The 15,700-nt window shown below is 48.0% G+C and overlaps 1 protein-coding gene and 3 long non-coding RNA genes across 6 annotated transcripts in view; 2 read left to right on the forward strand and 2 right to left on the reverse strand.

Annotated features, from left to right (window-relative positions):
* The window catches only part of LOC147998473 (uncharacterized), a 28,522-nt gene extending 25,942 nt beyond the window's left edge, over nucleotides 1-2,580 (forward strand). Inside the window, exon 3 of the long non-coding RNA XR_015645535.1 lies at nucleotides 2,530-2,580. This is a non-coding gene — a long non-coding RNA (uncharacterized LOC147998473). The remainder of the gene's footprint in view (nucleotides 1-2,529) is intronic.
* On the reverse strand, nucleotides 1,620-5,211 carry RT1-CE1 (RT1 class I, locus1). 3 transcript variants are annotated; one of them, XM_087597338.1, is made up of 8 exons: nucleotides 5,119-5,211; nucleotides 4,645-4,914; nucleotides 4,140-4,415; nucleotides 2,893-3,168; nucleotides 2,631-2,765; nucleotides 2,424-2,453; nucleotides 2,170-2,217; nucleotides 1,620-2,034 (listed from the first exon to the last, which is right to left on the reverse strand). In XM_087597338.1, the coding sequence occupies exons 1-8, from the start codon at nucleotides 5,189-5,191 to the stop codon at nucleotides 2,030-2,032; spliced, it is 1,113 nt and encodes a 370-aa protein (XP_087453464.1). In that variant the 5' UTR covers nucleotides 5,192-5,211; the 3' UTR covers nucleotides 1,620-2,029.
* A 1,579-nt stretch (nucleotides 5,212-6,790) lies between these two features.
* Nucleotides 6,791-8,793, forward strand: LOC147998476 (uncharacterized). The gene is made up of 3 exons (XR_015645555.1): nucleotides 6,791-6,865; nucleotides 6,957-7,104; nucleotides 8,180-8,793. It is a non-coding gene; the product is annotated as an uncharacterized LOC147998476 (long non-coding RNA).
* Nucleotides 8,794-9,292: 499 nt separating this feature from the next.
* Nucleotides 9,293-13,167, reverse strand: LOC147998477 (uncharacterized). The gene is made up of 3 exons (XR_015645538.1): nucleotides 12,988-13,167; nucleotides 12,416-12,585; nucleotides 9,293-11,119 (listed from the first exon to the last, which is right to left on the reverse strand). It is a non-coding gene; the product is annotated as an uncharacterized LOC147998477 (long non-coding RNA).
* Nucleotides 13,168-15,700: the final 2,533 nt, after the last annotated feature.

Consider the following 15,700-nt stretch of genomic DNA (forward strand, 5'->3'; position numbering starts at 1 on the left):
TGAACAGCCCTGCCCAGTGTGAGTATCCACTCATAACAGCTACATCACTGTAAGCCTCTGCATGGCTCCCGGAAGCTCCACTCAAGATTCCCCCCCACACCTCCAGGAAGTGCTACTGATTCAACCCTGAACCTGCTACATTGTGTAAGCTCAGTGAATCTGTAACTTCTTGTGTTTCCTGGGCTCATCAGCCTCCTCCAGGCTCCAGCAGGGAATGGTTCAGTCTAGAGGAGAAACTCATGCAGTCACCTCCAGCTTCTGCAGTGGCTCCGATTATTAATGCAACCTCCAGCCAAAGGCTGTGAATGCAGCTCCCTGTCCCCTCACACTGAGGTCAGCATCACCTGAGCTTTCCCCTCAGCAGAGCCCTCCCTTCCTCTCCCCACCTGCCTTTCTGTCTTTGACTCATGACCTATTTATTATCCATTAATACAACATTTATTGTGCATGAGTGTTTGTCTGCTGGGTCTGGGGAAGTCGTCATCCTTCACAAGATGAAGATGGCTGCATCATGACAGAGATTATCACCAAGTTGGTATTCACACATCTCAGTTAAGGCTCCTGGAACTCTTGGCTGGAAATCACAAAGCTAGAAGAGTATCCTTCAAGGGTCAGAATCCGTAACAAAGGAATTTCCTTCTCACAAATTCCCATAATGTAGTTTTGAAAAGATTTATTAATCTTGTCTATGAACTTTTTTTTCTGTATTTATTTGTACCATTCGTGAGCCTGATCTCCACAGGGCACTGGATGCTCTTGGGCAGGAGTTATGGATGGCTGTGAGCAACCATATGCGTGCTGGGATCGAGACATCACCTGCATTAGCACCAAGTGCTCTCAACCCCTGGGCTATCTCCAATTCCTGGACTAGTTTCTAAAATAAACATAAATCTAAAGTAGACTCATCCCATCAACCCTGAAGCTTCTCTAGAGGCAGCACCAGGATCCCCAGAGGCAGGGAAGGACAGGGGCATGGGCACAGCACAGATCCAACAGGGCCAGATCTGAGATGAGAGCCTGTGGATCCCTCCTCTGTGTGGATCCTGCAATCCGGGGTCAGCTGGGGAAAGATGGGAAAGATGGGGAGAACCTGAACGGAGGGCCCTGGAAGGAGGCAGGAGCTCAGGAGAGCTTAGTTCTTCTGTGTAGCTCATAGTATCCTGAGAGCACAGCCCTTGTAGAGTCTGGTAGGATAAGAGTGGAAAAACACCTCCTACTCCTGTCACACTTGGCATCCATGGGGAGAGCAAGACAGGAAGCACCCACAGGAAAAGAATAGGCCCAGTCCTCCACACAAAGAAAAACACAGGAAATAAACACAGAAGACAAAGCCACAGTTAGGACAGCAGCCTGGGCTGCTCATCATCCTGGGGACAGGACAAGGATCTGGCACCCTGTGACCCTGTGATCACAGACGTGTGCTTCATAATGATGAAAAGAATAGAGTACAGAGATGACACAGCCAAGGAGTGACCCCCAAAGATGACAACACACTGAGCTCCACCTGGGCACAGCCCTGTCCACACTCAGCTCCCACAGCCCCACCCTGTCCCACCAGACACACACAGCTTAGTGACACAGATTCTGGAAGGTTCTCCACCTGCCATTTATTTAAAACAAAACAAAACAAAAACAAAAAACAACCTCTAAGTATTCTCAATCCAGTAATTTAAAAAGCAATCAACACTGTGTCAAGTATGTGAACAGTCAAGTTCACACTCAGATTCTTATTCTCAGTGTAGAAGTGAGGAGTTGCAGTTCAAAGCACCACTGAGTGATAGGATGCAGCTGTCCCCAGCCCCCAACCCCAGGCTGGACCAGCAAGGTTGGCTGTGGTAGGGAATGCAGGCAGTGCAGGGACAGGGTCCTGAAGTGCAGGGCAGGCTGGGCTCCACAGTTCTTCACACTGAAGCCATAGAATCACAGGGAACATCAGACACTGGTGTCTAAAGAGAACTGAGGGCTCTGGATGTCACAGGAGAGACCTGAACACATCGTCTGTCACTCAGTCCACTTCAGGCAGCTGTCTTCATGCTAGAGAATGAGAGTCACAAACCATCACTGTGAGGACAACAGCACAACAACCCTCCACTCACAGGGGATACTGGGAGTCCCTGAAACCCAGTCATGTCCACATTGTCCCTCCCCAGTCGGACCCCATAGTGTCACCTTTACAATCTGGGAGAGACACATTAGAGCTCTGGCAGCTGTCCCTGTCTAGGGTAAAAGAAAACATGTATATGTTTAATCTATACACGTTTATGTTTCCGTATATGTACATAAACGTATGTATGGATTAATATCATGGTACAACTCAGGCCCCCAGAAGATTTCTCTGGAGGAGCTACTATGGATTCCCAGAGCTCCCCACATCTCCAGCTTCACTCCAATACCCTCAGGGACACTCCTACCCCCACACTAACCTGGAGCAGGGGCGTAGTCTCCTTTCCCACCTGTGAGAAGAAAAGCTGTGAGAGCTCAAGGAAGACCTTGACAGGAGAAAGTTTCCAGAACTGACAGGGGACCCAGTTGGAGACAGCAGCAATGTGGGGTGTGGCCATGTTTCCCATTAATGAGCAGAGCACTCTTTTAAAGGAATCTGAGGGGAAACAGACCCTGTCCTTTCCTACCTGTGTTTCCCTTCCTCACAACAGCCAACACAGCTCCAATGATCACAGCTCCAATGATGGCCACAGCAGAGATGGCTCCAAGGACAACATAAATGACATTGAATTCCATGTTGGAGTTGGTGGATGGAGGGGCCTCTGGGAAGGACAGGTACAGGAAATGAAGGTGGAGGTCATGACCCCAGCCCTCAGCCCTGACCAGTTCAGAGTCTGCAGAAGGATCCAGCTTTTCCTGACCCCAGATCTGCACCCACACCCTCCTTACCCCATCTCAAGGTGAGAGGCTCAGGCAGCCCCTCATGCTCCATGTGGCATGTGTAATTCTGCTCCTTCCCAAGAGGCACCACCACAGCTGCCCACTTCTGGAAGGTTCCATCCCCTGCAGGCCTGGTCTCCACAAGCTCCATGTCCTGGGTCAGGTCCTCCCCATTCAACTGCCAGGTCAGGGTGATGTCAGCAGGGTAGAAGCCCAGGGCCCAGCACCTCAGGGTGACATCACCTTCAGGTCTGGGGTGAAGGGTCACATGTCCCTTTGGGGGATCTGTGTGGAAGATTTAAGAAATCACACAGTTAACAAGACAAACTGAAATGTACACAGGACACAGTTAAATCAATGATGACACTGAACTGTGTGTGTCTGACACTTCAACTGTCATCAACTAGAGAGCTGCAGGGAGAGCTGGTCCCCTCAGCACAGAACTGCACACTTTCCTGAGAGACTCAGAAGCTAAGAGGGAATCCACATGAGCCAGTGGGTCAACATGGCCGTCCTTATGTGATGTTCTATAGCATGAGGTGGGTGGTCATAGAACGGAAGAGGGAATGGAAAATAATTGATTTAATATGTGTTTGCAGACAAACACTGCCTGGAAGCAAAATGATGCTTTCAAAAAAAAAAAAAAAAAAAGAAGAAAGAAAGAAAGAAAAGGAAAAAAGAAAGAAAAAAGAAATCCCACAATTTATATTTCTCCAGAGTACCCCACAAGGGCTCATGGGACCATTCTCCACTGTAGGAAGAGAGAGAAATGGGGTGTGGAAGAGAGGCAAACTCCACATTCAGAGATGGATCTGTGAGAATGTGTTCTTTGGAAAGTTGTAGAATCTGGGGGAACCAGCCTAGTGTACTGGAGTCCATGTCTCCTATGAGGTAGAGGAGACCTCTGGTCCTGAGGTGTAAGGGCTGACACACTCAGCAGGACAGGAGTCAGTGTCCTCAGAGAGTGGGTCGGGGCAGAGAACCTGGCCTGGGAGAGGCCATGGCTGACAGCAGGGAGCCCCTGCTGTTAAGTGGGGAAATTCTCTCCTTCCCTCCTGAGAGGGACTCCAGAACTCTCCAGGGAGAAGGCTGAGCCCTGGGAGAGGCAGTGCAGTCACTGTGATGGGGGATTCAGGAGACCCAGGGACACTGTCTCCCCTCTGAGACAGGGGCATCACCCTTCTTAGGGTTTCTTCTTCCCCAGGACTGAGCCCCAGCCCGAAGGCAGGGAGACGAGAAGCCCCCCGACCCCGCACCTGAGCGCAGCAGCGTCTCCTTCCCGAGGTCCAGGAGTCTGCGGAGCGACTCCACGCACTCTCCTTCCAGATTGGCCCTGCGTTTCTCTGCATAACGAGCCCGCTCCCACTTGTTTCGGGTCATCTGCGCCACCACGTCCGCCGCCGCCCACGTTTTCAGGTCTTCGTTCAGGGCGATGTAATCGCGGCCGTCGTAGGCGAACTGATCATACCCGCGGAGGAGGCTCCCGTTCGACCCCACGTCACAGCCAAACATCAACTGGAGTGTGTGAGAGTCTGGGGGACCCCGCGGTCAGACTCGGCCCCTCCTATTCCCCGCCCACCTGCTCGCCCCGCCCCTGCTCCCGCCCACCTGCGCCCCCGCCCACCCCTGGACTCCTCAAAACGGAAACCGAAACACGCCCTGGTCGGTTCTGCTCCCGAACCCTCAGATTTGGGATCCCGGACGTCTCCGACCTCTGTGGGGTCGCTGAGGGGTAGTGACCTCAGGCCGGGAGTCACTCACCGCCCTCGCTCTGGTTGTAGTAGCCAAGCAGGGTCCTCAGGTTCACTCGGAAAGTCTGCTCCTTTTCCTTGGCTCCCTGCGTCTCCCGCTCCCAATACTCCGGCCCCTGCTGCTCCATCCACCGGGCCCGAGGCTCGTATCTCGGATTCTCCGCGTCACTGTCGAAGCGCACGAACTCCGTGTCGTCCACATAGCCGACTTCCATGAACCGGGGCTCCCCGAGGCCGGGCCGGGACACGGCGGTTTTGAAATACCGCAGCGAGTGTGAGCCTGGGGGCGGCGCGCGGATGAGATCCTTACCTCCTCCCGGGACCCCGGGCGGGTGTGGGGGCCGGGCGGGGAGCAGGGCGTGGGGCTCCGGACTCGGGTGGAGAAGCGGCGGAGGGTCTGTTGTGGGACGCGGGGACTTGGCTTCCCCGGTGCCGCCCCAGCCCCTCCCTGCAGAGGCGGTTTCCCTCCGGACCCGGCACTCACCCGCGCGGGTCTGGGCCCGGGCCAAGGCGGCCACCAGCAGCAGGAGCAGCAAGGGCGGCGCAGTCACCCCCATCCGAGATCCCGGACGCGTGTGAGACAGCCTACAGGGACTTTACAACCAACCCAAGATCGCGCTACCCAGTGGGAGGTCAAAGCGAAACAGATCCCTAGGAGCTGTAAAGAGGGTTGTGGCTCCAGGGCAAGAGAAGGGCAGGGCTGTGCTGCAGGAGAACTCAGGGAGCAGAGAAAGGCCCTTGTGCACCTCTGTGTTAGCTAGGGTTTCCATTGCTGTGATAAGACCCCATGACCAAAAGCAACTTGAGGAAGAAGGATTTATTTCAGTTTACACTTCCACATCACAGTCCATCATTGAAGAGATTCAGGGCAGGATCTTGAGGCAGGACTCTAGAGGTAGGAGCTGAAGCAGAGACCATGAGAACCATCACTAACTACCTCGTTCCTCATGGCAGCTCAACCTGTTTTCTTGTACAATCCATGACCACCAGCCAGGATTACCTCCAGTGGGCTGAGCCCTTCCATATTCATCGTTAATAATAACTTTAAAAATGCCTCATAGACTTTTCTAAAGGCAGCCCTGGATGGATGCATTCTCTCTACTCAGGATCCTGTTCCCAAATCTGTCTTGGTTTGTGTCAGGTTGACAAAATGCAAACAGCATGGCTTCCTGGTGCAGGGTTGCCCAGTGAGAGCTGAGGGAGGAGAATGTGGATGAGCTCCTCCCCCTGACCTACCCTCTGGTTGGAGGACACAAGGTTAACAACAGTTGGAATGCAAAGAAGGGGGGGTTCCCACCTCATCCCTGCCCCTCAGTCCTGAGGACTTGTCTGTCCCCTGCCTGTTGGATGCTGCTGCTGATATAATCACAGGAGAGACTGATCAAGTCAGAGCATGTGGGGGGAGGGGAGAAATAGGGACATTTTCTTCCCTCAGAGCAGGCCAATCTGATTGTGGAGGGACTGAGGAGAGGCAGGCAAGTTAGGTAGGTTAGGTAGGTAGGTAGATAGATAGATAGATAGATAGATAGATAGATAGATAGATAGACAGACAGATAGAGTTAGATATAGATACACATAGAGACAGATACATACAAACATACATACATGCATACATACAAATGTACATACATGCATGTATACATGTGTACAACATGCATACATGTGTACAACATGCATACATGCCAACACATCAGACACACAGACAGACAGACAGTATTAAAAGAGGAATGAGAAGAAGCGCCCTTCCACTCTTTGAACGTTTACAATTTCAGTCTTTGCTCAGACTTCATGCAGCTTCAGGTCCTTCTCCACCAGACACCTGCCCAGCTGGGCAAACATTCAGGGTGACCCTGGGAGGCTTCTTGGAGTTCTCGCATGGATCAGAGGGCTAAGGGATGTTGCAAAGATCACACCACAGAACAGGCTTCATGTGAGAGATTTATTGGGGGTGGGTAGTGGTTGGAAGAGAAAAAGAGCCGTCTGCGAAGACCTGGGCAGGATAAAGGTGCACGACTTGTGTCCACAGTGGAAATGTGTCACATTTGGTGGCTGGTGATGATGTGGCTTCTAGCACTGAGGGTCTGAGAGCAGGCTGGTTCTGGAACATGGGTGGTTGTTGGTTACAGACATCCCTTCCTCTTATTTACTCTGTACAGTGAGAAAATAGGAAGGGGTGATCCATGAGGCCTCACAGGGTCATCAACTCTTTAGACTGCCTCCTGCTCTCTGAGGTATGGCAATATCTCTGAAGACCCAAGAAAGCTGGGAAGCTGGGGAGGTTCAAAAACAGCAGACTGTCCCCTCACTGTCCAGGCTCTGCAGGGCCATCTGCAGCTGAGGAATGCAGACTCATCTTTAAGTTGAACCATCATGGGGAAGGTGCTTTGAAGCTGTGTGGCACCCGGACTTTGAGGAAACACCTGGAGCTAGCATTTCCCTGAAGCACATCTGTATAGATAAGGATCAGAAGGTAAAGTTAAGGACATTAGAAGAAATTTGTTCCTTAGGTGGACCTTTGAAACTTTTAGGCTCATTAGTTGGGGATGGGGCATCCCAAGACCTCAGAGAGGAGAAGGTAACCCCACCCTTGGGAATAAACTGAATAGGCAGGAGATGAAGCAGGATGTTTATCAACAGTACTTATCTGGAAACCATTTGACTCATGAGAGGTGGATTTAGGTAGATTCTTCAAAGCTTAGAAGATTTTTTAAGTTTACAAAATGAGATAAATTTTAGACATGCTAACATACCACTGTGTTCTGTACTGGATGTCACATTGTAGAAAAGGCAACGGACTTATGCCTTTGAGTTGTAGTAAAAGCATGGGGACCCCAAAATGATTTCGCATTAAAAGCATGAGGACTCTTTCCTCTCTCCAGACACTGGGTGTATACAGATTGGACAGACATTTTTTTAGGTCAGTGAGAAACACATTTAGTCTGTACTTAGAAGTATAGCATACCATAGGAAATACATATCTTGAGCTTGTGACTGTAATAGCAATCGTAATTTATCATACTTAGATCAATAACTCATCTGAACTCCATTGATGAATTTTAAACTCTGAGCTTTCTAGATCTAAATATAACAGTAGCATAGAGAAGGAAGAAATCGGAAACGTTTTCGGTTTTGTTTTTTGTTTTTTTTTCTTTTTTCTTTTCTTGGAGCTGGGGACCGAACCCAGGGCCTTGCGCTTGCTAGGCAACGTTTTACATACACCTTAAATCACTTTCTTAGACCTTTACAATTGCATTTGCACACCTTAAAACACCTCCTTAGACCTTTATAAATTGTAGTTAAAGCACTTTTTCAGACCTTTATAAGTCACATCCACCGATCTCAAAGCACAGTTTTAAGAGTCTTGCAACTTAAGCTTTCATATCCTTAGAACCTACTTAAACTTCGAAGTTTTTTCTATCCAATTACTCACCACAAGATGCAGGTGGTTGGTTACTGAGAGCAATCATTGTAAAACATCTTCCTTTACAAAAAGGGATAGTAAGAAGTTACATTGAAATCTGTTGCGTGGATTTATCTCTTCTTAGAATCTCGCAACAATGTGATCAGTGTCTGGACACAGTAGCAACTCTAGGAAAGTGGCCTATGATGTTTACACAGGGAGAGAACTGAGGAGCACCTGAAGCCCGTGTTGTTGCTTGCGGTTCAACTGACAAAACTCCCTAGTCAACACCATCAGAGGTCTGCGGAGCGTGATTTTCACCTGAGTAAGTAGGTACAGACCAAGCAGCTTCCAAATGTCTTAAAAAGGACAGACTTCTCCCTTACCTGGACAATCCCTGAAGGTTCCACTGTGGGAGTCTTGATTTCAGTGCAGGCAGTAGACCCAGGGCAGCATCAGTTTTCCAACATCTTAAAGTGTTCAGGGCTGTAATAGTAAGGATATCTGACCTGAACAAACTTCCGTAGTTTCTAGTAACTTGTTTTGTGCTTAACTTTGGAAACATACACAGGAGCTTAATAAACCGTGTTCCTGTTCTGGACGTGCATTGTTAATTGTCCTCAACAGTTTACAATAAGTCGGCAACTTTCCTAAGATTCAGATTTTGCAACTTTGTCTCTGTTAAGTTTGAGTCTTTGTAATTTGAGGTGAAGCTCCTTTATCATCCAAATAAACTATAAATGCTGTAGCCTCGTCCATAAGAGCCTGGTGGCTTGCTTTTATCGCATACCATTATAGGTTACCACAGTTTTTGTATAACTCGGTTTTTCCAAGAGCTAAAGCCCAACAAGGTGAGCAAGGACACAAAGCTACACAATGTCACGGTGAAGCTGAATAGGCCTTGGAAATGTATAACGTATTACTCAGTATACCTTATTTGTTATCAAATATAATTGGTTGAGAGATGGCTCTGAAGTCAAGAGCACTGGCTGCACTTCCCCAGGTCTTGAGTTCAAATCCCAACAACCACATCGAAGGCACAATGGTCTGTAACTATGGTTCCAGGAGTCTGTCACAATCACAAAGCCATGAATGCGTATAATGCTCTTATAACATAAAATTTTAGAATGAAATGCCTACCTTATTCATTTGGCGTGTGTTGTGCTTATCTACACTTTATCGCAGCTTGGTGCTCAGTAGTTAGCAAGGCGTAGCAGTTTAGACACACATCTTAAACCAGATTTTGATAAGCCAAGTAGACATTCAAAACCTTAAATTTTTATAATTACATACACTATATTCCAAACCAGAGTTGAGTCACAAATATAGTACGTTGTAACAAATGTAACCTTAAATTGTTACTTTCATACAAAAATGTATGCCAATCAGAAATCCTTGAGTCTGGTTGGATCCTTTAGTCTACAAGGAGATACAATGATATACATGAGCTCACAAGAACAAAGAAGTTTTACCGTTATTGTTGCAAGTGGTCATCTGAAGATGATCCTGAACTCACAGGGCGTGGACTCTTTAACCAGAGTAAAGATGGCTGCCAGTCATATGGAAGCGTACATTTTGATGAGGTCATCAGCCAACATGGAGGAGAGACACATGGTTTCTATCTTAAAACATGTTTTCGTGGTATGTTGCTTTTAAAAACAAAAGCTCATTGTTTTCATTTTACCAATGAAGATGAAGGGGCCAGATTTTGGGGTGAAAACCTGCTGTCTCAACGAGTCCAAGAAAGACCTCCCTACTCTACCAAGGCCTCAGAAGGTGAAAGCTCCTTCTCCACACCTTCAGTTCCCTCCACCTCAGTCTCCCTCCTTTCTACTTCCTGTGTTTTCCTATGTCCACCCCTGCCTTCTGTTCGCATGCTCTGCCTCTTGACCTATGGCTGATTTTATTTAACACCGTTTACAGAAAGCTGTTGGAGAAAAGGTGTGTGTAAGTCTGAGCCGCACCACAACAACCTGTCCACATTGAACAGAACGCTCTTGGCTTAAAGGCGTCTCTTAGGGCTGTGCAACTCCACAAGCAGAGACAGGATTTTCCTGTTCCAAGTTCACAATCTTGAACTACACAATGTGATCAGGTATCTTGCAACATTCCCCCCTTTTTGTCTGAACAGTTGCTCTTTTTCTAGCATCAATAAACTATATACTGTCCGGTAACAATCACACTCACAATGTCCAGTCCACTTATTTGAATTTGGCAACCTTGGAGAAAGTGTTCCACTCTCTGTCCAAGTTCGGTGAGTCCAAAGGTCTGTACACAAATTGCTATTAAAACTTACACTTATCAACCTACCTCTTTTTAAGCCTTAAAACAGTGCTGGAGAGATGGCTCAGCGGTTAAGAGCACTGATTGCTCTCCCAGAGGTTTCTGAGTTCAATTCCCAGCAATCACATGGTGGCTCACAACCATCTGTAATGGGGATTTGATGCCCTCTTCTGGTGTGTCTGAAGATAGCAACAGTTTGCTCATATAGCTAAAATAAATCAAAACAAATAAAAAAAACCGTAAAACATTTTGAAAATCCTAAACAATTTAGGTTTAACTGTGAGAGTTTAACTATCTAGTCTTCAACCCCATCAGAGACCTGAGAAGAATAAATGTTCTCAAAAGAGACAGGAAGTGCAGAACAAGCAGCTTCTGAAAGCATAGGAAGGACAGAGACTGCTGGCTCCCTGGACAGTCACCCAGGGTTTCTGGAAGTTTGGAGCATCCATGTCTTCAGGCCACTGGCCCAGAGCATCTAACAGATTCTTCTGTGAACCATGAGGGACTTCTTCTCTACCTAGTCTTGACAGAGTTCAGCATTTGCCTTCCTGTGCTTTCTTGGTCCAGGTTGGACAGTATTCTGTCAGCAGTTGAAGGAAGGGCAGTTTCTTGCCCAGTGGCAGCCACATGTGAAGCAAACTCTGTAAGGAGGTTCTTCAATGCTCAGCGTCTTCCTTGAAGTAGTATGGCGGTGCTGCCAGGAGCGGACACATCTCATTGTAAAAAAAATTAGTCTTAAATTAATAAGACATCTTTGAATCTTATATTCAGTAGATGTCTGAGGTTTTTTGAAGACTAGTACCTAACAAAACCAAACAAACAAAAGTTTGATGAACTATTAACTAGCATTTTACAAATTTTCTTTTTTTTTTCTTTTTTTCAGAGCTGGGGACCGAACCCCAACACCTTACAAATTTTCTAAAACAGTTTGTAATAGGCACTTTCAAAAAGGACTAGTCCTTCCCATTGTCTTGTTAAGAAATTCATAGGTATCTTAATGTCATGTGGTTGATACATAGTTATAAGTTCTTATGTTGTTACCAAAATATAACCTTACTTTTGTATCAATATCCAAGGATCTATACCAATATAACCAACTGTAACCTTAATTTGAATCCATACACAAAGATCTATACTAATGTAATCAAATAAACATCAATTTTGTTTCAATTCACAAAGCTAATATAATCTTTTAAAAATATACAATAATTTTGTATCAATACACAAAGTTGTATGTAAGAATAGACTGAATAATTTACCCGTTCCCTACTATTCCTATGCACTCCTGTATCCCCTTCTGTCTTCTCAGTAGTGAAGCTGTCCCTGCCAAGCTCTCTACACTGCAGGGCTTGGTGGGGTTTCACAGTCTCAGGATTCGGGATTCCTGAGTTCCGAGTTCTATACAATGTTCACGTCAGTTTCCTCTGAACTCGGGAATCTGAATATCCTGAGTAGTTTGGAGTCTGAAGCTGATCGATGGGTGACTTTGTCACTTTAGCAGCGATCCCATCTATGTAGAACACATCAGTCAACTCAAAGGTGCCCACTGTTTGCACAGGACCTGGCAACAGAAGAGGCGTGGGATCACAACCTTTAAAGTTTATCAAGGTGCTATTAAAACCTTGGCGTGGTTCCCATGGCCTTGGTCCCAGCACTACGGTATGAGGGTGAGGGCAGAGGCAGGCAGATCTTTGGAGTTTGAACTCTAGGCCACCTGGAGTTCCAGGACAACTGGTGCTTCAATGTGTGTGATATGGTGTGTGTGTGTGTGTGTGTGTGTGTGTGTGTGTGAGTGTGTGTGTGTGTTAAAAATAAAACCAAAGGGTCAGAGAGATGGCTCATCGGTTAAGAGCACTATCTGCTCTTCCAGAGGTCCTGAGTTCAGATCCCAGCAACCACATGGTGGCTCACAACCATCTGTAATCAGATCTGATGCCCTCTTCTGGTGTGTCTGAAGACAGCTACACTGCATTCATAGACATAAAATAAATAAATCTTGAAAGAAAGGAACCCTTTCTTTCCCATGTTACTTTAAAGAATAAAATAAAAAATAAAACTAAAACCACACCGAAATGTATCAGAATGTGTGCTTGCTTACCAGGGAAGGTGCGAAGTCAGCAGGCATCATGAACTCAGTTCTCTCCTGCCTTTATATGAGCCACAGACATGGAACTTCGGTAGCTGGGCTTTTGTAGCAAGCAGCTTCAATCAGTCCTGGTAACAGCCTTTTCCAATTGATATATCTGAGTGTTCACCAGCATACATGAACTAATTAATAATGAATCAATTAGGCAGTGCATTGATAAACCCAGCTGCTGCAATGACAAACTACTTCAAAGCTTGAGTGCATCTCTCTGCTGCTGTCAAATACCACGGCTTAGTTTCTTCCCAGCGACTCGGGGCCCTGAGCAGGTTCCACACAGGTCATTGTGAGCACAGCACTGCTCAGGACTGTTCCTAAGAGCAGAGACAAGAGCTTTTGTGTGCGTGTGCACAGACACACACACACACACACACACACACACACACACACACACACACCCCACTGTACGCTCCCAGGGCGGCTCCCAGGATAAAGCAGCTGTCCGTGAGCTTGCTTCTGAGGCTCAGTGGTTGTGAGTAATGAATGCTCAGTTGCTGGCTGCAACTTCGTGCCTGCCTTGTAAACACTCCCCAGACTTGGAACAGGCTTCCGGCAGAAGGGGGTTCTGTTAAAGCGGCAGCGTGCTGAAGTGTACCCTTTGGGTGTGTAATGAAAGTGTGCAAAGGAAAAGAGTTGAAGCCCATCGCACTGTTGCCTCTTCCTTCCAGGGAGGGGTGCAGTCTCTCAGGTGCCTCATAGCCTACTACGTGGTACTCAGTCCCCACATCCGGTTTATTTCTATGTCTATGAGGGCTTTGCGTGCATGCACATCTGTGCACCATAAGCGTGCTGTATCCACAGAGCAACATTACCCACAGAAGACACTATCTGAATCCTTATTTTTTTTAAATTTATTTATTTATTATATATGAGTACACTGCAGCTGTCTTCAGACACCAGAAGAGGGCATCAGATCTCATTACAGATGGTTGTGAGCCACCATGTGGTTGCTAGGATTCGAACTCAGGGCCTCTGGAAGAGCAGTCAGTGCTCTAACCACTGAGCCATCTCTCCAGCCCCCTTATTTTTAAGACTTTAAATCTTACTTTATGTATGTGAGCATTTTGTCTGTATATCTGTCTGTGGACCATGTGTGTGGAGTTCCCATCGAGGCCGTAAGAAGGCGACAGGTCCCCTGGGACTGGAATTACAGATGGTTAGGAGCTGCCGCGAGTGTCCTATGAACTGAACTCAAGTCCTCTGCAGGAGCAGCCAGTGCTCCTGACCTCTGAGCCACCCTTCCAGCCTCACCCTCTGGTTCCTTTTTAGATGTGGGGGCTCATCAGCTCCTACAGCAGCCACTAATCGCAAGAACGTTTCTGAAGATGGCTGAAGAGGGCAGCAGCTGTATTGGCTTCTGGAAGGGTTAAGGGGTTGCACCACGTATAAGGTTTGAATCCTGGGATCTCCTGTTAGACATCTGCCTTCACTCGCTAGGGCTTTAATGGAGACTGTACTGTGTGAGAACCAAACTCTGACCCGTCTTGGTTAGGGTTTCTATTGCTGTGGTAAACACCATGACCAAGGAAAGAGGAAAGAGTTTATTTGGGTTACACGTCCACATCACTGTTCATCATGGAAGGAAGTCAGGACAGAAAGACAAACAGCAGGGACCTGGAGGCAGAAGCTGATGTGAGGGCCATGGTGGAGGATACTTACTGGCTTGCTCAGCCTGCTCCCCCAGCATCCACCTCTGTGATTTTTCCAGACAGGATTGGGTTTCTCTGACAGCTCTGGCAGACCAGCCTGGCTTTGAACCCAGAGATCTGCCTGCCTTCACCTCCCAAGTGCTGGGATTAAAGGCCTGCACCACCATGCCCTGAAATCAGCCTTTCCTTCTCTCCATTATTTACTCCATTTGCAGCCCCCTCCTTCTAATCCCCCTCACACATTACTCCCCCCACCCTACCTCCCCTTTTCAAGAATGGGCCCAGTACTGTTTTCTTGTAGAGCCCAGGACCACCAGCCCAGGGAGAAAGGCTGGGCCCTTCTCCACCACTCACTAATCAAGAAAATGACCTACAGGCTTGCCTGCAGCCCAATGCTATGGGGGAATTTTCTTAACTGAGGCTCCCTCCTGTGATGGCCTTAGCTTGTGTCAAGTTGACATTTAAAACTATCCAGCACACTTGACTGGGCAAAGGGAACGCTAATGGTTAATTGTCTTGAGTAGGGGAACCTAGCAAGGCTGTATTAGTCTTCTCACTTTCTCTGTGAACATCCCTCCCTTCCCGCCAGGATATGGCGGCCGGATCTCTTCAGAAAGGAGGATCTCCGGAGGAGAGGGCAAGTGGTAAGAACACTTGCTGCTCTTGCAGAAAACCCAGCTGAGATGCCCAGCACTCAAGTCAGGTGGCTCCCAGCCATGTGTAACCCGCTCCACAGGACAGCGCCCTCTGCTGGCCTCCACAGGCAATGCAGTTAGTGCACTTGGATGGATGCTGTCAAAACTTGTACAGACACAGAAAATATTCTGAAAGTAAAAACGAAGAGCGAAACGGAGACTGAGGCATCTGGCCGTGTGTACAGGTAGTTCAGCCTGATGAGACCCTGGCTGTGAGAAACCTCTTCTGTGCAGACCCTCCTCTGCTCACCCAGAGGGGCACACAGAGAGGTGCAGGCAGGAACACCAAAGTTACAAGACTTTTGTTCATTCCTCTGAGCAGAGGCAGCTGCTCTTCCCCAGAAGGCCTGTGCTCTGGGCCATGTCTTTCTGAAGACATCCATTTCCACAAGTGACCAAGAGTAACACCACCTACCTGTCCTGAGCCACCCACATGGCCTCCTTCACAACACCCATTTGTGCCAAGGCTGGCATCACAACTGAATTGTAAAGCAACTGTCGAGATCTGAAATCTCAGATCAGCGGCACAGTTCCAGCCTGGGGGCCCTGGGTCCGGTGCCTGAGTGCCTGACCCTGAAGTGAAATCAAGGCCTGCAGAGAGCAGGTGCTCAGGTGCAGCTGCAGCTCAGGCAGCAGCTGGGCTACACTGTTTCTTTCTCCTCCCACCTCCTGCTCTCCCCTCCAGGGATCCCAGCAACACTGCCAAGGGCTCCAAGATAAACCCAGAACAGGCCTGTTCTACAGATACAGATCCAAGTCTGAGTAAGACCTGGGCCACCTGGGCTTCACCTATGACCTTCTGAACTTCTGACCACGTGAGAAAGGGCAGATAAGCCAGACCTCTACCAGGGCTTCCAAAGCTTCCCAAGGCCCCCGGGCCTGCCCTGGCTGACACT

Source organism: Rattus norvegicus, chromosome 20 (genome assembly GCF_021556685.1).
Source record: "Rattus norvegicus strain SHRSP/BbbUtx chromosome 20, alternate assembly SHRSP_T2T, whole genome shotgun sequence".
In the NCBI taxonomy this organism is placed as follows: domain Eukaryota; kingdom Metazoa; phylum Chordata; class Mammalia; order Rodentia; family Muridae; genus Rattus; species Rattus norvegicus.

Excerpts from the sequence above, each read along its gene's own strand:
- RT1-CE1 (XM_087597338.1), bottom strand. The coding sequence starts at position 5,191 with ATGGGGGTGACTGCGCCGCCCTTGCTGCTCCTGCTGCTGGTGGCCGCC. Across the intron at positions 2,454-2,630 it reads TGTGAGGAAGGGAAACACAG|GTGGGAAAGGAGACTACGCC; the intron begins GTAGGAAAGGAC and ends TTCTTCTCACAG. Across the intron at positions 2,218-2,423 it reads AGACTACGCCCCTGCTCCAG|ACAGGGACAGCTGCCAGAGC; the intron begins GTTAGTGTGGGG and ends CTTTTACCCTAG.